Source organism: Pteropus vampyrus, unplaced genomic scaffold, assembly GCF_000151845.1.
Source record: "Pteropus vampyrus isolate Shadow unplaced genomic scaffold, Pvam_2.0 Scaffold144, whole genome shotgun sequence".
Lineage (NCBI taxonomy): Eukaryota > Metazoa > Chordata > Mammalia > Chiroptera > Pteropodidae > Pteropus > Pteropus vampyrus.
Genome location: NW_011888925.1, coordinates 3,420,904 through 3,443,502, shown reverse-complemented (window position 1 = coordinate 3,443,502; position 22,599 = coordinate 3,420,904). Strand labels below are relative to the sequence as shown.

Genomic DNA, 22,599 nt, shown 5'->3' with positions numbered 1-22,599 from the left:
GGGGCTGGGTCTCCGTGTGCCCGGCCGCATGCACCGCCCGGCCCGGCGCCACCCCCGCTCTAACCTCGGGGACACGTAGGCAGGAACGCACATCCTTGGCATGGCCGTTTCCCCCACCACCGGCCTACCGCGTCACACAACGAGCCCACCACAGCCACACTCACACTCGGCCCACACAACCGTGCCCTCACCCACGGGCCTCACCCGCAGCCGGGAGGCCTAAGAGGTCTTAAGTGCGAAGCACTTGTCACTGTCCAAGGGGGCTGAGACACCTGGCTTGAACCCGCAGTGAAGCGGGAGAAGGGGCTGAACCAGAGGGCTGGAGGGGATGCCGGGCGCCATACGGCACAGTGTCTGGGGAACCCCCGGGGCTGCAGCCCACCTTCACGTCCTGGTTGGGTGCCTCTGTGCGTGCTGGCGGTGGCTCACCAGGTACTCGCTGATGGCCGCCTGCCTCCTTCCCTGTTTGACAGAATGGTGCTGGGCCCCTTGGGGACAGACCACAGAAGCCCAAGCAGGCAGTTCTCCAGGCTTCAGGAAGTGGGTCAAGGACTTTCAACAGCAAACCTGGGCCACAGCCCAGCCAAGACCCCTGTGCAGCCCACCAAGCCCAGGGTTTCGGCCCTGTCCCTACCACGTCGTCCCTACCACCCCAAGGCGGCTCCCACCACAGACCACACTTAACCACAACTTCCTTGCAAAAACCCTCGGCTCACCGGAGGGCCAATGGAAATTTATTTTTTGTCCTTTCCGTCTTTCCCCAAGTGGCTTTTCCTTGCAAAATGCCTGACATGACACCAGAGGGGAACCTGGGAGTGGGAGGCACCCCAAGGGGCAGCCCAGGGACTTAAATACAAGCTAGAGGGAAGGGCACAAGTGGGACAGGCGAGAGACAGCACGAGGGACATGGCTTCTCAGGTACAGACCAAAGGTTTGTTTTTTTGCAGGAAGAAGCTGTACCAGAGGTCCAGAGGCTAGGGTCCTGGGAGGGAAAGGGTGAGTGGAGCAGCCCCCACCCCTAGGTTGCACCCATACTCCCCAAGTATGGGGAGAAGTAGCGACAGAGGACAGGGATCTGCCCTTGTAGGCTCCAAGGAAGGGGAGAAATAGCCAGACGTGCTACCTCAGGGGAAGGGACGAGGTGCTGGCAGAGTGAGGGTTAAGGCTGGTGCCCGGCCTCTGGCACTGGTGGGCCTTCCGCCTCTGCCTGCCTTGGGGACAAAGGGGCACGGTGGGCAGGCAGCACATGGGCCTGGCTCTGGCAGGGCAGGGGGCGGCAGGAGCAGGCTCCCTCTGGGCTCAAGACACAGGCCCAGCGCGGCTGCCCGCCCACCTGCCCTAGATGTGCTCAGACCCCACTGCAGCTGGACGGCTCGAGCTGTGAGTGTAGGAGGGGACGTAGGGAGGAGGAGAAAGGGTGGGCTGTCAGGTCCCTGTGGCCCCCCCATGCCCGTCCTGAGGTCCAGCCCAGGACCCTGGATCCCGGGTCCTGGATCCCCCGGTCCCATTCCTGGCCCTGGGTGCTGACTTCAGCCAGGGCAGTAGAGGCCAGGGAGGCCCTCAACTCTTGGGGAAGCGGGGGAGGGAAAGGAAGGATAAGGAGAGAAACCCACTGCAGCATACATGGGGTGGGGGGAGGGAGACAAACAGAGGAGCCCTCATCCCAAAGAAAGGTGTGTGGTGGGGTAGCTTTTAAAGTTACCTAGAGGCAGCAGCAGAGCAAGCCCCCACCCCCACCCCAGCCACAGGTCCTGGGTGTCCTCCCTTGGGGGCCCTGACAGAACCAGGGGTCAGGGCAGCAGGCAGATGGGCCAGAGGGAGATGGGGAGCTCAGGGCACCCCAAAGCCACAGACTCAAATGCCCCAGGAGAAGAAGGCACCTCCTGCCCCCTCTCCAGGGGCATCATCTGGAGAAAGTGCCCCCTCCTGTCCCACCTCACATGGCCCTCCTAGCAACAGCTGCCACCAGCTGGCTTCACTGGGCTGCTGTCGATCTTGAGGTTGGGCCGCTCACCCCCCGAGGCGGCCCCGGGCCCCATCCGCTTCTTGATTTCAGCAGCCATGGTCATGAACGCCTGCTCAACATTGGTAGCGTTCTTGGCACTCGTCTCCAGGAAGGGGATGCCCAGAGAGTCTGCAAACTCCTAATAAAGAGAGAAGAGGAGGGGAGGGAGAGTGAGGGGCAGCAGACCCCAGCCCACCCTGGGAGGCCTGGCCCAGGCCCCGCTCACCTTGGCTGTGGTGTTATCCACCACTTTCTTGGTGGTGAGATCACTCTTGTTGCCCACCAGGAGCTTATTGACATTCTCACTGGCATAGCGGTCGATCTCTTGTAGCCACTGCTTCACGTTGGCATAGGATTCCTAAAGGGATGGGGCAAAAGTTACTTTCTTCTCAACTCCCACCTCTACCCTAGGCCTGGAGAACTGGGGCTTTGAAGGGAAGGGGTTGCTCTGGGCTCCTGAGGGTGGCAGAGCCCTGGGCTCAGGACCCAGAGGAAGCACCCTCCTCCAGGCTTAGCTCTTCTCCCTGCCCTCCTCCTGCCAAGACCCCAAAAGCCAGCCTCAGCCCAGTGTCAGCTGTCTGCCAACAGCTCCAACACCTCAACAGCCTGGGCCTAAGGGCCAGCCAGCTCTGCTTCCTGCAGCTGCTCGCCTCTGCCTGAGACACAGAAAAGACTTAATCACATGTGGGAAGCAAATAACATCAGAAGAGAGGCAAGCCAGAGGGGCAACAGAAAAAAAGATAACAGGTTAACAAGAACCACAAAGTTCTCAGTAGCCTTAGCGTCCCTTTAAGGTTTGAAGTCTTGAAGCCCAGTGGCAGGTGAAGGGCCCTCATAGAGAAGGCCCTGGCCTATGAGGGAGACGGGTATCCTGGGAACAGAACCTAACACTCGTCTTCTGGCACCAACAGCCTCCTCACTCAGCCCAGCTCTCCCGGGAGCTTGCCATTCCCCACCGTCCACCCCAGCATGTGGACAAAGCACAGAACTTCTAGAAACAAGCTGGAGCTAGAGCCACTCTCTCTCCTTAGGAGCCAAAGGCCTGGTGATATCACCAGGGTTCCACCTCCTGCCATGTCCCAGGCTGGGCCCTGTGCTGGGCACTGGGGACGAAGAAGGGATTCATACCTAGGCCCTGGCCTAAAGCACTCGGAACAGGGAGGACTAGGCCAGGACACACGTGATGGCAAGACAGGGCGGTCAGCACTGCAAGGACAGAGGCAGGAGCTGTGGCGCTCTCGGGCCGCCCTACACCTGGAGGGATGGGGAAAGGTGTAAGGGAAGGAGACAACATACACTGGGTCACAGAACTAGAGGGGCGTGGTGCCTCTGCAGAGTGGGGAGAAGCTGAATGCTGTTGGGACACAGGCCTTGAGCAGGGAAGGAGAGGGCGAGGAAGCAGGCCAGCTCACAGGGGAGCCCAACTTGGCTGAGTCTTGGACAACTAGAAGCCAGCGGAGGTTTTCATGGGACGGGAGCAGCGGGGCACACCTGTGCCTTGGGAAGATAGTCCTGGCAGGAGCGTAGAGCCCACATCAGAGTGGCAAGAAGATGGAGACCAACTGGAAGGTGGCCGGAATAATCCGGGGGAGAGAAGATGTGCACTGAGCCAGGGAGTGAGGCAGAGACGAGCACAGGATTCAGTAAGACCACCCGGGGGAAGCCCCAGCTCTGCCATTTACTGTGTGACCCTAGATATGTCATCTGACCCAAGGCTCCGTTTCCTCACTTCTATAAAACAGTACCTCCCCGTAGGGCTGTTGTGCGCAGGAGATAATGAATGCAGGCCTGTCTCATAACAAGTGCTTAATTGGAAGGAGCTGCTATTATCCTCATCACTTCTATTATTATGAGGGGACAGATTTGAGAGATGATGGGGGAGGACAGAAGGGGCCTGGGGCTGACTGGATGGGGGAGGGAAGCTTCCTAGTCAGGCCGGCAGAGATGCAAGGGCTAGTTCGGGGAGAGGTGGTGAGGCCAGTGCTGGCCACGCCGAGTTCCGCAGATGGTCTGGAGCTCGGGAGAGGCTGCGAGGGAGCAAGGAAGGGTGTGCTTGGGAGCAAAGAGCCCCGGATTCAAACACCGGCTTTGCTTTTCCTAGTTGCGAGACCACAAATCACTTAACATCTCTCCAAGCATGCTTCCTCGCCCGGAAAACGAGGGGCCCACCACTTAGTTCGCTGGGTAACACTGAGATCAGAATTAACACAGACCTAACGTACCAGTGGAATGTAGGCCAGAGAAGATCCATGGTGATAGCTGTTTAGATGCAGGAATCACAGATTGTAAAACAGAAGCCAAACCACAAAGTGGCCAGAACCATGCAGGGAGAGTCAGGATGCAGCTTGGGACAGGGTCAGGAAGCACAAAACATGGGGCCAGGGGGTCAGTACAGGATGAACCTGTAAAAAGCTACTGAAGAGAGAATCTAATGCAGCAGTTGCTGGGAGAGCTGGACACAGCGAACTTTTCAAGAAGAGGAAGGAGAATCGAGTTAAAAGCCAAAAGAGGTCCGTCAGGGTGCGCATTAAAATGAGGTCACAGGATGTGGCAGTTAGAGGTCCCTGGTGCCTGTATCTGAGTGGACCACAGTTCACCCACAGCTTGCTGTCTCGGAGGCACCATGAGTCCCTGGTGAGCCAAAGAGCCCAGCTGTCCGTCAGAGCAGGGGCTCCTCCTGGCCCAGAGCTGATATAAGCATCTCCATGCCCTCAGAGCTGGTCCCCACTAAGCAACGAGCTTCGGTATTAAGAACAAAGCAAGTCGAATCAAGTAAGTAGACCTAGGCTTTCTATCTCTGCCACTAGAACAACTGCAGGATGCTGAGCAAGTGTCCTCACCACTCTATCACCTCATCTGTGAAAGAGGAACAACACAGACCTCTTAAGAGTGTCATGAACTTCAAAAGACTGTGGCAGGTGCTGTAAACTATAAGGCAGCGGTCCCAAACCTTCTGGGCACCAGATACCGGTGCTCCCATGAGAACCTAATGCCTGAGGATCTGAGATGGAGCCGAGGGGTGATGCTGGTGCTGGGGAGCAGGTGCATATACAGATGAAGCTTCAATCGCTTGCCTGCCACTCACCTCTTGTTGTGCGGCCCAGTTCCAAACAGGCCATAGACCAGTACTGGTCCACGGCCCAGGAGTTGGGGACCCCTGCTCTAAAGTATGACAAGACTGTTTCTGATGGTTAACATCACAACTGCTGCCAATGACACATGACTAAGGGTGCCACAGCAGTCACAGGGCTCCAGACCTCTGCTCACACCGGACCCAGAGGGCTCCCTTGTTCCGTCTCAGGCCCTTCAGTCGCTTCTCCCGTGTCTTCACACAGGAGGCCAGGGGCCCAGAACAGCATCAAATTGACTGACTAAACGCCCCCCAAACATAGGTGCCTGGAAGGTCAAACACAAGGTTGCAAGCCTGGTAGGGAGGGGTGAGGCCTGACTCTGCCAAGACCCTCGGGAGGACCGATTCTGCACTGTCTCCCTCCTGGTGGAATGAGTCCTAGTCTGGTCTCCTTTCCAAGTCACATGAGGAAGAGAGGACGGGAAGAGCCAAAGACCTAAGGCCGAGGAGGCAAAGCTGGGAAAGGTGAGCTCAGGATTACCTGGTCGGTGACGTCATACACCACAATGATGCCATGAGCCCCCCGGTAGTAGCTGGAAGTGATGGTCCGGAACCGCTCCTGACCAGCTGTGTCCCACTACAAGACAGTCCAAGAGAAGAGCAGGTCAGCCTTGGGCTGACCAGAGCCCAGAGGAGCCCAGAGCCCCTCCCCTCCCAAGGCAAATGCCTCTGCACCAGGGACTCTGGGAAGAGCGACACTCACAATCTGAAGTTTGATGGTTTTGCCATCCAGCTCAATGGTTCGGATCTTGAAGTCCACCCCAATGGTGCTGATGTAGCTCTCTGTATATGTGTCATCCTGGAAGATCAGGGGCCAGTGATATGGCCTGAGTGAACAGGCTTGAGACCCAACTGGTAAATCTCCCTTGAGTCTCCTGCCCCAGCACAGTTCCTAACTGCTGGGCCCCAGTTCTCAGCACTTAACTTGCCGGCCATGTGTCCTTATTCAGTTGGCAGAACCTGCAATTTCATCCTTGGTGCCCCAGTTCTTGTAACTACTGTGCTCTGGGTTGCCCCTTCTCCCTCCCGCCACCAGCCAAGACCCCGGACAGATGGTATGGCAGGCTTCCTACTCACAGCAAACCGCAGAAGCAGGCAGGACTTGCCCACGCCCGAGTCACCAATCAAAAGCAGCTTAAACAGGTAGTCACTGGAGAGAAAGGAGAGGAAGGTGTGAAGGCAGGCAGGGAGTCTGCCGGCCATCATCCTGGTCACAGCTATAGCATCCTCCCACAATTAGACGTGCCACTGTGTACTACTAAGGCGATCACAAGATCCTCCCACGAGTCCTGGGAAGGGAGAGCTGACCACCCCCCATAACAGCATGGCATATGAATTCCCACTTTACAGAGAAGGAAACTTGAGTTCACAGAGAGGAATATGACTTGCTGAGGATCACCATCAGGTGACAGCTGAGTATCCTACTGATTCCTGACAGATTCCATGGTTTCAGGTCCAGTAGGGGTTATTTAGGGAACCCTCCCCCGCACTACACTGCCCCTAAGCAAACCTGGCTTGGCAGGGGAGGCCCCATAAGTAGAAGTGAGGGTCAGCCCGGAAGTTGTTAAGTGAATATCTATTGTAAAGAACCTAGCATGAAGCATGTAAGAAGAGGTGGTAACAAGTGGCAATCACTTAAAACTGTACTGAGTTCCTACTTGTGCCCGGCCCTGTGCTAAGTACTTCAAATGCATCATTTTATTTAAGCCTCACGAGAGTCCAGTGAAGTGGGTGTTGTTATTCCCACCAAATGAGGAAACCGGAGGTCAGAGAAGGGAAGTGACTTGCTCTAAGTCTATACAGCTGTTCACTTTAAGACTGGAAACCAGGTTTGGACTTCAAAGTCTCTGTGAGCACCTATCGGTTGGTTCCCTTCTCTGTTCCCTGTCAAATCTAGCTCAGAGCTTCCCCCTTCCCAGGAAATCTGAGGCCTGGATCTGGAGAAGAAAAAGGAAGTGGCAGAGGAGGAAGCCGATAACTGACACTCAGGAAAAACTGTCAATGAGAAGCCTGGGGCAGAGATGTGGGCCATCTACCCATAGGGGGAGCGGCCAAGAAGTGAAGAGAGTATGAGGAACAGAGAATCCCACTGGAGGGGGGGGAACAAATGACACACTCATCTAAACTTCATCAGCAGTGTGACAGCGAAGAGAAGGGGTGCGACGGTGGTGCTGCGGGCCTGGGGAAAGGTGAGGAGAGGGCGGGAAGGGACTGGCCACCGGAGCAGCGGGTAGCTTGACCTAGGCAAGGGGCAAAGCGACAGCCCCGGAGGGGAGGACCTGTGGGAGAGCTACACAGAACGGCGCCTCGGCCTCCAGCCTCTGGCCAACCCAAGGAACCGGGTTCCGGGAGAACGGGAAGAACAGGAGGTTTTACCGCCCGACCTAAAGGGACCCAGACTAGGAACGATCTGGTGACAGGCTCCATAACGCTGAGACCGTTGTCAGCACCCATACCGCCACTCTCAACCAGCAGGTGGGGAAACTGAGGCCTGGAGATATCGGGGCTGCGGAGTTACCTGACCGTAAGGCCTGGTACAGCCGGTGCCTTGGGCTCCAAGTGGCGCCCCTCGGGGTCGTAGTCTTTTGGCCCCGGGTGCAAGAACTCGGGGTATGGAGCTGGGGTCCTGGGGCCCCCGGGGGAGGGGCAGGACCCGGATGTGGGGGGGGGTCAGCGGAAGAGAGACCCGGATGTGGGGGCGCTGCGCAGTCCTGACCCAGGCCGGACAACCCCGGTAAGCGTACAGCCCCGTACTCCGGATCGAGGCTGCGCCGAACGGCGCGGGCGGGGCTCACTCACTATTCGGGGTTCATGGCGGCAGCGGCGGCCCGCTCGGTCGCTCCCAGTCGGCTCTGCTCCGCCTCCCGTTCCAAGATGGTGGCCGCTCCGCCCCAGAGGCCCCGCCCGCGGCGCGCAGGCGCAAAGATGCCCGACCGGGGCCTCGCTGCGTTGCTTCTCGGAACTTGTAGTCTCCGTACATTGTCATACACGCGCGCACACACACGGACTTGTAGTATCCTTACACTGTTACACACACACGCGGACTTGTAGTGTCCGTATTGTCTCTTACACACAAACACATGCGGACTTGTAGTATCCTTACACACACACACACACACACACGCACACGGACCTCGCTGCGTTGCTTCCCGGAACTTGTAGTCTCTATATTGTCACACACACACACACACACACACACACACGGGCCTCGCTGCGTTGCTTCTCGGAACCTGTAGTAGCTGTACATTGTCGCACGCGCGCGCGCGCGCGCACACACACACACACACACACACACACACACAACCACCCCACCTACCCACCCGCTGCGCAGGCGTAAACCGGAGCCCGAGCCTTCTAGCCCACTCCTCATCATTGCCACGCATTGCTTTCTGGGGCTTGTAGTGCGCTCCCCAGACGTACCTGGGCTTGAGGGCGGCCCTCGGGAGCCTGATGGCGTCCCCACGTTGAAAGCTCAGTTTAGGGCTGGAGCTGACAGGTTTTACATCTGGCAGAGGTAGTTATCTCTGTCCTCCCAACTCCCGGAGTTGGGAGCATTAGTAAAGTTCATTTATCCAGGGTGCTGGCGCTCCTAACTCACCAGCTACAGCCCCAGGAGGAAGGTGTCTTTCACATTTTATATGTGAAAAAATGAGTCGGTAACTCGCTGAAGGTCAAACAGCTTAGTGAGGAGCAGCGCTTAATCAAAGCCCACGGTCTCTAGAACCTGGGCGATGAAGCTTGTTAGATCCTGAACCTATGGAGCCCCCAAACGATTCCAAGATAGGAGTATCTGCGCTCCAGCTACGAGGGACCAGATGTGAGCGACACACACACACACACACACACACACACACACACGCACGCACGCACTTGCAGCCCTTCACGACCCCACTCCCAACCTAGAGACGCTGAGAGCCCTCGGCCTCAGCCCCAAAACAAGCCCGGCTCAGATTCAAACCATCTTTATTTCTACAGCAACATTTGAAAATAGAGCGACCGCCTACACCCCGAACAAGGGCAGCCCCTCCAGCCACAGGTTGGGGGGCGCATCACTGCCCCTCGCGAGAAGCTGCAGGCGTGGGAGGCGTGGCTGGATGGCTCGACAGGCAGTGCCTGGGGCGGGGTCAGGCCGTGCCTGGACAGGGCCAGGTGAGACGGGGCAGTGCATAAGGCCGGGATGCAGGGCAGGGCCCGGCGGTGAGGGGATGGGCAAGGGGAAGGCTCGCCGTCCCGGGGCACTGGGCGATGGTGGGGACAGGCGCGCCCCTCAGAGGCCGGGAGGAGCTCGAGAAGGCCCAGGGAACCCTTTGAGGAAGCCCCCCAAGATGTGTTGTGGAGCCTGGGAGATACCACCGCGCAGAATGGGGGTGATTAAGGCGTGGGCGGTACCACTAGAGAAAGGCGGGGTGAGGGGAGGCCCGGGCAGTACTAAGGACTGAGAGGGGCGTGGCCAATAACTTATTTCTCTATATACAGAAGCAACGGCCAGAGGAGGACAGGGGTGCTGAAGGGACGACAGGTGCTTAGTGTTCTGGCTCTGGGGTCTGGGGAGGGCGGGCCACTGAGCCTCTACCTGGAAGACTGGGGCCAGCCCTTACTGCTGGCCCTGAATCTAGGGAAGAGGGGGCCCTGCTGGAAGGAATAAATAAGGGGTAGAGCTGGAGCGGGGCAGGCCCAGACGCCAGGGCTCAGGCTGAGATGACAAGGGAGGAGGTTACCCTGAGATTGAACAGAAAAGACAGGGGTCCCTGGGAGAGACAGGCGGGGCAAGCAGCAGGCCCATGCGCAGGGCTGGGGGTGGGGGTAGTGCCAGGTGACGGCTTTGATGACTGGCTGCCCCTTCGGTGTTAGCCCACCAGGGAGCTTCGTCGGGAGAGGTCCATGGAGCTGGAGCTGAGGGTGCGGCTGTCAGAGAGGCCTGTGCCTCCAGGCTGTGGGCAGAAGGGGCAAGTGGCTCAGCATCGTGCTGCTGCCAGTCTGCTTCCCTGGCTGGAAGGGGAATGGGCCTGACCAGCCAGAGTCCCTAAGCCTAGCCCACACCTTGCCCTGGTGGCCTGACACCTCCACCCACCTCCACGCTGACTGCTGGCACTGGCCACTTGCATGTCCACCCAAGCAGGGGGTGGGTTTCCCTCATTTGTCTCCCCAGTGTCCAGACCAAAGCCAGGCCTGGGATGGAGACAGGAAATGTTGCAGGACGAAGAGACATGTTTGAGGAGAAGCTGGGCAAGTACAGAGGGCATGCAGGAGGCCTTGGGCCCTGGGCCTCAGCTGCCCAGTGCCCCGACACCCACCCGTACCTGGACCGGCTCCTCCACACTCTTGTTGAGGAAGTTGAGGGAACTGGCCCGCTTCATCCTGAGGGGAAGAAAGGCTGGGATTTGCATATGGTGAAACTTAGAGGGAATGGGAAGGGGTTCAGGTTAGGACTGGGGAGGGAGGCTGATGAGAGGGGAGCAGATTTGGGGGGGGGTGGACCTTGAAAGGAGGGAGTTTACCCTGGGTCAGGGGCTCATCTGGGGTTGGTGGATTGTTGGGTGAGTTCTTGAGAGGCTCGCCCTGGGTGGGGGGCTTATCGATTCAGAGGCTGACCTGGGATTAGAGGGTTCCTGGGGGCCACCACCCTGCAGCTTCTTCACCAGCATCTCACTGCTGCGCCTCAGGGCATCTCGGAGCTTCCCAAAGGAGCCACTGCGCCGCAGGGAACCACTGCCATCCTGCGGGGTAGACGGGTCTGTCTGTATGCCATGCTGGCTCCGCAGCCTCCTGGCCCAGCCCACCCCCTAGACTCACCCCACTCCACTCAGCTGCAGGCCCTGCCTCCTCGAGGTCAGACTCAGACCGAGCCCCAGCACCCCCGGCCACGTCGCGGCTGCCACGGCGGTCTCCCCGCCCGCCGCCGTCCTTCAGCAGTTCCACCACCTTGGTCTGGCTCGCAGGGTCCAGGCCCTGAGGGAGCAGAGGGCGCGTCAGGGGGAACAGTGGGCTGACCAGAAAACATACAGGGCCACGCAGGTCCCTGCCCACACCCCTCATGCCTGTGGCCCCACCTGCTTGCGGCTGCGACTGGCACAGTCCTCCAGTGTGTGCGCAGCTTCTAGCTTACCCTGGCGCCGGTACAGGGCCCCCAGGCTGCGCAGGGTGGTATTGACGGTGGGGCTGTGGACAGGACAGGAGACAGTCTCAAACTCCGTGTTCCTCAGGAACCAGGCAGGGCCTGTCCTGACATCCAGCCCACACTGGGCTCTAAGGAACCATCCGGCCAACCAGAATCATGCCAAGCCCTGGGCTAGGCCTGACTGCATGCTTCTGTCTTGGAAGCACCCCAGGACCAGGGACCTGACCCCACAGCCCTAAGTGAAGTGTTGCCAGTAGGACTAAAAACTGGGAGACCCAAGAGTGAAATAATCAGGCTGTCCTGGTGCAAAAAGCCATTCTGAGACAGGTGGCCTGTGACCCAGTCCCTGAAAAACAAGCTGGTAGAAGTGTGGTCCTGGGGATGAGCAGTATGAAGTGTGCGGCCCGAACTCAGCCCCCGCCCCCCAACTGGGATACTGTCTCCCCAGCTACCTGCTCTGCCACCAGCCCTGCCCTGCTTTCCTCACCTGTCTACTTTACAGGCCTTGTACCAGCTGCCATATTCCCCATAAGGGGTGCTATCCCAGCGCTTATCCTGGGGGAAAGAATGGTCAAGAGAGGTGGGAAGAGCAGGGCCCCCCTCGTCCACACACCCCCAGCTTCACCGTCCTTCTCTGGACACCCACCCAGCCCTGCCCACAGAGCTACCTTGCTCTCCTCCCGTTCCTCTGCGTGCATCCAGATGGGCTTATTGTCACCTGGGGAGAGAAAGGGGGCCATCACCAGCCTCCCATTAAGGCCTCTCCTGGTGAGGCTGGACACAGGACTGGGGAGGGGGTGAGTGGTACCCTGGAAGGAACAGGGTTGGGCTCTGTTAAATAGACAAAAAACAGACCCAAACATTACTGACACTCCTCTGGAACAGAGGTGACTGTGGCACAAGCCTGTGACTGAGGCACTTAGGGGAGCAGATGCTTAAGACACCTCAAGCCTACAGCCTGAGGCATGTGCTCGGCATGAATGACAGACCAGGCTGAGGGGTCCCAGAGCAGAAACTGACTATCGGGCCAGAAGGTAGCTTCCCAGAGGGGAAGACATTTGGGCTGGGCTGTCATGGTGAGCAGTTGCCCAGCAGAGTAAGGGAAAAGGCTCTGAGCCAAGGGCATGGGGTATGCAAAGAGTGTATATGGCATGAGCAGGGCGCGGTAGCTGTGTGTCCAAGCTCACGTGTGCACACGAGTGACCAGAGACCAGCCAGACCCCAGGCATGAAGACCTGCCCAGCTGCCATGGATGCTGATGGCTGAGTGAGCCTGTGCTGGGTGAGCTGGGGGCACACAGTAGCCAAAAACTCACCATTGACAGAGCCAAACTCCTTCTCATGAGCACGGGTAAGGATCTCCTTGTACAGGGTCTCTGCATCTTGGTACTTGCCCTGCTTCAGATAGCAGGAGGCCTGGAGTGGCAGGGGCCAGAGGATGAGCAGGATGCAGGGAGCTAAGCCTTTTCCTTTCCATCCTCTCACAGCCCCCTCCCTCCCTCCAGCCCCTCCTGGCCCAGGGTACCAGGTTGTTCTTGGTCTTGGCCACATTGGGGTCATCAGGCCCAAGGCGTGTGGCATAGATCTCCAGTGCCCGCCTGTAGTAGTATTCAACCTCCTCAGCTTTGCCCTGGTTCTGGCACAGCAGGGCCAGGTTGCTCAGCTGCTTGGCGACATCTGGATGAAACTTGCCCAGGACCTGGGATGGGAGCAGGGGCCAGTGGCTGGGCTCGTGGCCGGCCTGGGTTCCCCCACCTGTGCAGCCCTCCTGCCTGGCCCCGCCTGCTCCCACCTTTTCCCGGATCTCCAGAGCCCGCTTGCACAGTGGCTCGGCCTCCTTGTACTTGCCCCGCTTGCCGTACAGAACCGCCAGGTTGTTTAATGTCGCTGCCACCTAGAAGGTGGAAGAATGGAGGCTCGGTGACCTAGGCCCCTGCTGGCAAGGGTTCTGGGACTTGGGAGCTGCAGAAGGCAGCAGCAGCCTTCACCTCCACCCACCCTCACTCACAGCCGGGTGATCCTTGCCCAGTGTCTTCTCACGGATGGCCAGAGCGTCATTGAGCAGGTGGGCAGCCTCCTTGTATTTGTTCTGGTCCCTGAGGACAGACAGAAGCAAGCTGAGGGTTGTCCTGCAGCCCAAAGTCTGGGCCCTAGATCTGACATCCCAAGATCACACCTCCTATATTTACTGAGTGGGCATGATTATAACCCAGAACATGGGGAGACCTGGTCAGCCCCTGCCCTCCAGGAGCTCAGGGAGCTCTGGGTAGTTCACACACACCAGGGCACGCAGTGCTGAGGTACGAGGCAAACTGTGCCAGGTCTCCCCACCACCGCCCCCCCGTATCTCGTGCCCAGCGCACCTTGTTTTCTCTTCCCCGACACCTTTGCTCACACTGCTCTTTCCACCAGGGAAACCTTTGCTAATCCTCTCGTGTTCCGGGCACACTCGCCTCTCACCAAAGAGCCTACTCAAACCACGGTGCCCAGAGAAGCTGTGCCGATGCCTGGTGCCCCGAGTCCTCATGCGCTGTCCCCTCTCTGGTTGTGTCCAGGTCATTCTCCTCTTATTCATGTCTGCAGCCCAGGCCCGTGCAGGTCCAGGCACCTGGCTCAGCCCCCCTCTAGGCACAGGTTCTGCTCTCTGCTGCCCGGAGGAGCCTGAGTCCTGGCCCACAGCAGGCACTGAGGGTTTGTGACCCAGGGCTGGAGCCTGTGGCCAGAGGAGCCTCACCGATAGACCAGTGCCAAAATGTTCAGCATGGTGGCCACATCAGGGTGGTCGCGGCCCGATGTCTTCTCCAGGTCTTCGAGTGCCTGCTTGCAGAGTGGCACAGCCACCTCGTAGCGGCCCTGCGAAGCATACTGGATCACCAGGTTGTGCAGGGTGCGCAGCCGGGCCGGGATTTCGTAGCCCCCATGCTGGGCAGCCACATCCCCTCCTCCAGGGCTGGGAGCTGCAAGGTCAAAGGCAGGAGCTCAGATGGACCAACTGCCCCCTGGGCTGGGCTAGCACATACCTTTGACCCATCTGACACGTGGCCCTGGGCAAGTCGCTAACTATTCTGTCTCAGTTTCTCCATCTGTAGGGTGGGTCTAGTCACTCTTCAGAAAGAGCAGGTGGAATCCCAGCTCTAACACTTCAAGCTGCGTGGCCTAGAGCAAACTACCTGAGCCCCGAGCCTCAGCCTCCCCAGCTGCAGAACGGAGGCCCCGATGTGCACGCAACGCCATCAGTGAGGCGGACCAGCGCTGCACATGTGTCTTCCTCTAACCCTCGGAGGAGGTCAGAGGAGAAAAGAAACTCTACCAGTGGCCACAGAGCAACCGGTGGCACAACAGGACTTGAGCCAGCCTGGGCTGCTCTGAAGCTCGGAACTGTGATCCTGCTCCTCAGAGCTGGCTGGGTGGGGTAGAAGCAATGTGTAACACCTGCCTTTTAAGTTCTAACATGCTGGGACGTGATGATCAGAAACGGAGCAGGAAAGAACATGGCAGCCCCTTAGTCCTTCTTTTTAGTGACTTCTGGGTCCCAAGGTCCATGAGTTCATCCAGCTCCCCTCCCCTGCCCCCAGGGCCAGCTGCCCCTCCGCACCTGAGTTCTGCTCCTCCTCGTTGGGGAACAGGTCGTCCAGAGAGTCTTTGGGGACCTCCCCCTTCTCCTCCTAGGCAGGAAGACAGGATGAGGATCAGGAAAAAAGACTCGAGGTAGCCCAGGTATCAGTGGTTGGGTCACAGCTGAGTTTGCTCCATGCTATCCCCTCCCTGCTCCCAGGACCTCCTGCCTGGTGGCCTCGCAGTGACCATGGTAGGACTCACATTGGGGGAGGTGTCCTCATCCAACTTGCGGATCTGGCTCATGAACAGCAAGTGCTGCTTCTCCTCCTCGAGCTGGGCCACAGCCTGCTCGCTGCGCTGTAGCTTCTGCTGCGTCCCTGCCAGCTCCTCTCGCAGCCACTGGTTCTCCTGCACCAGGCGCCGCACCTGAGCCCGCAGCTTCTGCTTCTCTGACTCGACAGCCCCCAGGTGGCTCGACAGCGCCAGGATCACCTGTGACAGCCAGCCGGGACGTGAGTCAGAGCCCTGTCCACCCCCAGCCTGGGCCGCCTGGGGCACTGGGGCCCAGCAAAGGGCTAGGCCTGGCCCTGCCTGTGAGGAGCTGCAGGGCTGAGGGCCTTGAAGTTCTCTTCCCGTCAAGGGAGTTTTCCCCCAAGGCCCCGAACCATAGTCTAAAACCTGAATCCAGGCGGCTTGGGGATCCCCAATTCCTTCCTTCTAGGGCAGCGGTCCCCAACCATTTTGGCACCAGGGACCAGTGCTCCTATGAGAATCTAATGCTTGATGATCTGAGGCGGAGCTGAGGCGGTGATGCCGGCGCTGGGGAGCGGCTGCAAATACAGATGAAGCTTCACTTGCTCACCTGCCGCTCACCTCCTGTTGCATGGCCCGATTCCTAACAGACCACAGACCGGTACCGGTCCGCAGCCCAGGGGTTGGGGACCCCTGTTCTAGAGTCAGAAGCCCTGGGTTCTCAGGCAGGCTCTGCTGGACTGACAAAGTCCATCCCCTCTCCTGGGCATCCAGCTAGTTCTCTGCATTGATGGTCCAGCTCCCACCTCATTGCACTGACCATGAAGAGAGCAGTTTGGGGTGCTGCGCTTTCCCAGAGCTAGCCGTTCACTTCCTTTGTCTCTCTTGGGGGTTGTATTCAAACCCCTGCAGCCACTGCTTCCTGCCCCACGGCTAACACTTTCCCAGGGAACCCTGATAGATGGCTGAAGGATCACTGAAGGACCCAATCTGACTTCCGCTAAGGGTCCAAGTTGGCCTCTGCCCTTCTGCAGCTCCCATGGAGGGAAGGCGTGCGTATCCCAAACCCCCAGAAAGTCTGAGGAACCACAAGCAGGTAAGAAGACCCAGAGGCCTAGCTTCAGCCCCCACCTGACTCCTTTCCTGAGCTTCTAGGCTCTTCCTGCCTTGAAACCTTGCATATGTTCTACCCTTTCTCCATCCTTCATATTCAGGTCATTTCTGCAGTGAAGACTCTTCTCTCTTATGCCCACAGCCCCAGGAAAGCATGGCACCTTCCACTCCCTCTACGCCATCCTATTGCCCATCTGCCTCAGTGCTTGCACACACAGGGAGGGCCCCTGTGTGTTCATCTCTGCACCTGGCAGCCAACTGGCCGAGGAATGAATGACCAACACATTGCCCCTCCGGAGGACCAGGCTCAGGAACCCTGCACTTTCTAGTTGATTAGCAAATGTCTTAAGTGACAGGTGTTTTCACAACCACTAGCTTTTTAAAAAGTTCACCAAATGGCCTGGAAATATATATAGCATATGGTATGATCCCTATTTTAAAGACAAGGAAACCAAGATGATACCACCTGCCCAGGATTCATGGAGCCAGCCAGTGTGTAAGCCAAGATCTGAGGGGGGCCAAGACTTTCTCTCCGAACCTAGCTCCTTCTCCATCTGCATATCATCCAGGCAGCCCCAATGTAAGAGGGCCAAAACAGAACTGCTGATCATCCAGGCTCATCCCCTTAAACTGCTCCAACCTAGGAGTTACCCTGCCCTCCTCGCTCTCCCTTACTTCATCCCTGGGTCCTCCTGGACCTACCTCCAGGACATCTAGAACTGGTCCCCTTCTTTTCACCCTTATGGTTACCCTTTTAATCCAAGCCACCATTTCTCACTTGAATTCCAGCAGTGGCTTCCTAACTACCTCCTACCTGCTTCCATTCTTGACCCACTATAGTTCATTCCGCATACCTCAGCCTGCGGGAGCTTTTAAAGCCTAAGTCAGACTGTGTCCCTTGACTGCTTAAGACCCTTCAAAAGCTTGATTTCCTGAGAATAAAACTCAGACTAATAAGGTACAGCATGATCTGGCCCCTGCCTTCTCCATAGGCCTCTCCTTCCTCAGCTCCAGTCACATAGGTCTTCTCTCAGTTCTCCCCTCATAAGATCTTTCCTACCTCAGGACCTTTGCACATACAACCTCTTACCTGCCTCCCTCCTCTAGAGGCTGGGTCCATTTCTTCTGTCAGATCTTGGTTTAAATATCATTTCCTCAGAAGTCTTACCTGGCCAATAAATAAGACTCCCCACTACAAATTCTTACAAGATCTTGTTCCTTTCTTTGAAGAACTTATCACTGTGTAACAAATGTTTCTGTCTTCCCGATGGACTAGGGCAGGGATCTTGTCTGTTTTGTTGAACCTGTATCCCTGGCACCTACCATATTGCCTGGCACATAGTAGGCATTTGATAACTTACCTGTTAATTAATGAATATAAGAATGAATGGAGGGGGGATTCTTATGGGATTTCCTTTTCCTTCTCCTATGCCATTCAGTCTCTGCTACCTCACAGAGAAGCTAAGAACAGGGTTCTGTGTATGGGGTAAAAATGATCAAGCTTCTCCTGGGTTAAGGACCGGCTGGGGTCTCCAAAACCCACTCATTTCTTCAGCAGATATTTACTGGGTCCTTCCATGGGGCTCCAGAGTATGGATGGTTCCCTGCTCAGCTGTGTTCCTACACTGCCTTTTTCTAGAAGGCTCCATCCCTCCCTCCTGTGGCCTCCCACCTCAGCGCCCCGGATCGGCCTACCTGGGCCTCCCCCAGCCCCAGCTCAATGGCCTCCAGGGAGCGACGCAGGAGAACGCAGCGTTCCTGTGAGCCGGGCTCAGCCTCGCCAGCTTCATGAGCGACCAAGGGAGCGAGAAGAGCACGATGCTCCCCGCGCAGAGTCTCCAGCCCCTGGATGACGGCTTTGGTGCCCAGCACGATCTCATCCTGGCTCAGCTTCTCCTCTCGCGGCAGCACCATCGTGGCCATTGCCGTGCCGCCTGTGAAGGCGAGAGGGCCGGCAGGCGGGTGCCGGGCCTGGGGCCACACCGCCGTCCGCCCCAGATTAGGTAAACACCTCCGGTCCCTGGACGCCTGGGTCCCCGGGGTGCCCACGTCCCCAAGCCAGCAGCCCGCACCGTGCCCGCGCTCGGCCTACAGAGGGCGCGCCCAGCTCGTCTCGGCCCGGGAGACGCAATGCGGTGAGGTAGGTGAGGCTGGACCCGGATTCGGCCCAGACCACGGGCTCAGGCAAGGCTTAGGAGGCCCAGTCTCGGGTTTCCCCGGGGATTCCCTCAGCCAGGGCAGGGCGCGTCGGAAGACGGTCCTATGGGATCCTAGGGGCTCACTCCCACGCGGGAGACCCCGACCCCTCCTGGAGATCCCGTCCCAGCCCCTCGGAAAACTCCCTCCCTAACAGGCAGGCCGAGCCACAGGACCCTTCACCTCGCGCGCGCCGACTCTGGAAAGACCCTCGCCCTAGGGGAGCTTAGATCTCGGGTTCTCCGTCACCTCAGGGCCCGCCCACGGCGACCCTTCCCATAGGCTCGCGCGAAGTCCTGCGGACCCCTCCCCCTGAAAAGGCCGAGCAGCCACCCCCGCCACCCAAGACCGCGCCCCCTCCCCGCGAGTGGGCCTGGGCCTCCCGCAGGCCGCGCCCGCATCCTCCCCTCCTCTGGGCCGACCCAGAGCCTACTCTCCCGGCCCAGTCGGCCCGCGCGGACCTGCGCCTCCCGCTCGGGCACGGCTCCCGCTCCAGCTCCGGCTCCCGCCCCGTTTCACTCGGACCCGCAGCCGTGAGCGAGTCCCACTGCCTCCATCCCGCCGGCCTTCCCAACAGTCCCCGCGCCGCCTTAAAGGTGAAGCTGCTACCTCGGCGGCGTCGGAGGGGGCGAAACACGCTCTTCTCCGCCCGCCGGCTGCCTTAAAGGAGCACGCCAGCCGGGAATGCTCCAGGCAAGAAGTGGGGGGAGCCGGGGCGTGGCCACCAGGGGCGGGGCGTGGGCTGGCCGGGGGCACCCTTCCCAGTGGCCGCCTCCGCGCTCCTGCGGCCTCGAATTCCTCAGTTGTAAACCTTTCCGAGGCCGCAGGGGTGCGGAGGGGCTCGGAAGTCCGTGAAACTGAGGCACGGCGAGACGGCCCGGAGTCCACAGCGAGGCATCGGACATTTCTTGACATTTATTGAGGGAGTTGTCACTTTTCTGAGCGCTGTGTGTCAGGCGCTTTGGTGTCTTAAGTGGGTTAACTCACTGAATGCTCGCAGACACCTCCTGGAGTGGGCACTGGTGTTATCCACTTCTTGCAGATCCGACCACCCAACTCCTTCGGAGCTGTTCTGTCCCTGTAGGGGGTTCACGACATCCTAGAGCTGCTTCTTGGGGGGAAGGGACCGAGGCTGCTGACCTTAAGGGAGGAAAAAAGTGGCACAGGACAGCTGGTCATCTGCCGAAACGAAGACTCATGCACTTGTGGCTGAACACCACAACAAATGCTGTTGACCTGATGATCAAGACAAGGACATGATGTCATTCGGGGCTCAGATAAAATGTCACCTCTTCAGGGAGCCCTTCCTTGATTCCTGGCTCCCCATGTAGAGCAGCCCTCCAGTCCATCTCAGGCACCCATTTAATTATCTCTTCTAACATTTTCCCTGTCGCTTTTCTGCCTCCTCCTTGGAATGCAGGCCACGCCCTGCCTGTCTTGTTCACGCCCAGAATAGCCCCTGGGGCAGCCAGGTAGCATCGCTCGGTAAATGTTCATTTTTAAAAACGGTCAGAAAGGCGCACCTGTTGGCCTTGGTAGGTCTCTGCCAGGTCCAGGTTTTGATCTGGAGTTCTGCAGCTCTGGATTTGTGGCTACCTTGGCACTGACTCCACTGCTTCTAGGTCAGTGTCACTAGTGAGTGGCAGCAGGGTAACTACCCCAAAGGACAAAACCTGCAGAGCGAGACACTGGTCCCCAGGGATCCGAATGTTCCTCATGAGTCAGGGTGGGCCCAGACTCAGATTCCACCAGCCTCAGCATCCTGGTGGAGGTGAGAACCTCCTTAGCATCACCTCTGACAGAGAAGGCCCAGCACCCCTAGCTCAAGTACATCCCGCGACAGGGCGTTAGAAGAATGTTTTTTCCTAGACCCAGAAGTACCTTCCTGCAGGGCTCCCCTCACCAAACTGAAGCTCCGTCTTCAGGAAGAACAGTCTGCTCCCTTTTGCCAATAAAGATATTTGGAGACCATGGTAGTCTTCTCCCTGCCTGGGTGGACGGTCCCTGCCTCAGTTGCCTGGTCCTTCTCCATCCCAATTTCTCTTTTCTGGATGTAGTTTAGTGTGTCAGTCCAGACACTGTTACTCAACCCAGTGCCCAGGGGGATCCAGCAGGGTGTGAACTGTACAGATCACAGAGGGATGGGCCCCTCTTAATGAGCATCCCACCTGTCCACCGTGAAGTCACAAGTCAGGCTGACTTGGACAGCCACTGCACCGTGTCTGCTCAGGGTAAGCTTGTCAGCTGAAACTCCAGATTGCGTGCATCCCAGGTATATCCAGTAAGGTTCTTCTTCCCAATACTGTGCTTCTGCCAACGATCCCCCCTGCCCCCAGTGATATAAAGGTAGCTAATACAGTCATATGGTGCAAAATCAAAAGGATTATACAAGTTACAATGAAATACTGTTCTTTCTCTGACCACTGTCCTCAGCCATGCAGCTCCCCTGCCCAGAAGCACCCGTTACCAGTTTCTATGTCCACCTGTTACGTTGCTGCATCAGTGCAGAACTTGTGTTTATCTTTGTCAGTTTCATCTGGTCCATTTTCCTCCAGAGCCCTGAAGATTGGAGTCTTTTGGCTTTGGGGTCTGCACTTTTTTTTTCAGCCCTGGTGTTAGCCCTACCTCCCAGAGGCGCTCCTGGCTACAGTGTGCTAAGACTGCCTCTGTGCTCAGTCTCCACCAGCCCATGACTACACTCCGAAAGGAAACGGGATCTGGAGCCCAGGACACCTTTGTCGTTCTTGATGAGGCTGGGTTTCAGAATCTCTCTTGAAGGAATTTTGTCAGAAGACTCTCCTTTTAGAGACTGGGATTCGGTGGTGCCAGGATGTGTCCTGGACATCTCTTATTTTAAAACTTTGGAAAATTAAAAATTAAAAAATAAATAAAACTTTGGCAGTGCCCGTGATGTGCCCCGCTTTATTTCATAAGTAAGGAAACTGAGGTGCAGAGAAGGGAAGGCAGCTGCATGAGGTGAGAGCCTGCTGTTCCTGGGGGGCTCAGGCACCCGGTGACCACTATGTCTTTCCGTAATCTAGAATCCAGGTCATTTTGTCCCAGTGTGTGAGGTAGACTGATGGCATGGAGTAGAGGTCAAGAGAACCAACTCAAGTGCTTGCTTGTCACACCTACAAAAACAGTGCTAACAGCCTCAGGCAGGTTCACCCAGGGACACGGAACCGACCGACACCTGTGTACCACATGCACACCTCCATGAGCGTGTTTATAGGTTCGCGTAGTGCAAATCCCACATGGCGAAGCGCAAACACATCCACAACCCCTGCTTTCTCCCCTTGTGCATTCTGAAGGGCACATTCCTTTTATTGTCTTTTTCCAGGTAAATGGAAAGATCATTTTTTAATCTTCCTTTGTGACTTTTGCTGGGCTCTCGCTCTCTGCAGGCTTTGTGATTTCTTTGAGATTCTCTTTTGGCAGCCGGCCTGATCCTCCCTGCACGCCAGGTGGAGTGAGGGCCGGCTAGTTCTCAGGCTCTTATCTTGCTTTCAGCTCTTGACCTTGCATGTGTTCAAAGCTTTTCAACCATCCAGCTTTTTATCTTGTGGCTGAGGATTGTACTGTGAGTCTCCAGGAAAGACTGTTACTTCATCTCCTCTGTTCTCCCCACTCCCCACCTCCCAGCAGCTGCTGGTCGCCTGCCAAGCTGCTGATGGGTGCTCAGTTAACGGAGAGTAAAGGAAGAAGCCCATGCTCAGTGGTGATTCAGCTCCTTATGCCGTTTTCTGCAGAGCTCATCAGCTTGGCCCTGCCCGGCCCAAGCCTAGGGAAGTTGTTCTTGCTACTTTTAATGTTGTTTTCTCCCTGAAAATCACTCCCACTGCTCCCACTCTTCTCCTTGGATCCTCGGAAGCACACATCCCACCCGAATCTGCTTTCTTAAATAATTCTCTTTCCCCTGGCTAGCTTCACTCCCTTTCTTCGAAGTGATTGCCGGCCTCCTCGGAAACGAGGCTCGGCCACCGGGCCCCAGCACGACCCCATCGGCGCTGGGACCGGGGGGGGGGGGGGGGCACTTTTCCCAAGCAGATCATCTCCCTTGGAAAGTCGGCAAGTTCACCCATAAACACTCGAGTGGAGGCTCCTTAGAGATCATATCTCCCTGAGTGATGTACAGCTCACAAACTTCCTGAGTGTCCTGTGTCACTGTGAACACTTCTGGCTGTAAGTTCTTTCTGCCACTGAACCACGAAGTGACTCTGCTCTGAGC

The 22,599-nt window shown here is 57.6% G+C and overlaps 2 protein-coding genes across 9 annotated transcripts; both read right to left on the bottom strand.

The window, feature by feature from the left end:
• Window positions 1–691: 691 nt before the first annotated feature.
• On the bottom strand, window positions 692–8,057 carry RAB1B (RAB1B, member RAS oncogene family). Its single transcript, XM_011368899.2, has 6 exons — window positions 7,935–8,057; window positions 6,213–6,285; window positions 5,839–5,934; window positions 5,617–5,712; window positions 2,232–2,363; window positions 692–2,144 (listed from the first exon to the last, which is right to left on the bottom strand). The coding sequence occupies exons 1-6, from the start codon at window positions 7,946–7,948 to the stop codon at window positions 1,950–1,952; spliced, it is 606 nt and encodes a 201-aa protein (XP_011367201.1). The 5' UTR covers window positions 7,949–8,057; the 3' UTR covers window positions 692–1,949.
• A 1,024-nt stretch (window positions 8,058–9,081) lies between these two features.
• Window positions 9,082–19,095, bottom strand: KLC2 (kinesin light chain 2). Of its 8 annotated transcripts, none has more exons than XM_011368897.1 (16): window positions 18,981–19,095; window positions 17,871–18,109; window positions 15,072–15,302; window positions 14,848–14,917; window positions 13,987–14,209; window positions 13,261–13,348; window positions 13,045–13,146; window positions 12,778–12,951; window positions 12,569–12,668; window positions 11,922–11,971; window positions 11,741–11,808; window positions 11,186–11,294; window positions 10,929–11,084; window positions 10,728–10,852; window positions 10,436–10,493; window positions 9,082–10,066 (listed from the first exon to the last, which is right to left on the bottom strand). In XM_011368897.1, exons 2-16 carry the CDS (start codon window positions 18,096–18,098, stop codon window positions 9,983–9,985), a joined length of 1,866 nt encoding a protein of 621 aa, XP_011367199.1. In that variant the 5' UTR covers window positions 18,099–18,109; window positions 18,981–19,095; the 3' UTR covers window positions 9,082–9,982. The 8 variants fall into 8 exon arrangements, with proteins under 8 accessions (XP_011367199.1, XP_011367193.1, XP_011367197.1 ...); XM_011368891.2 differs by having other exon boundaries at window positions 10,728–10,873; window positions 17,871–18,146; window positions 18,981–19,070; XM_011368895.1 differs by having other exon boundaries at window positions 17,871–18,146; window positions 18,833–19,003.
• Between the last annotated feature and the right edge of the window lie 3,504 nt (window positions 19,096–22,599).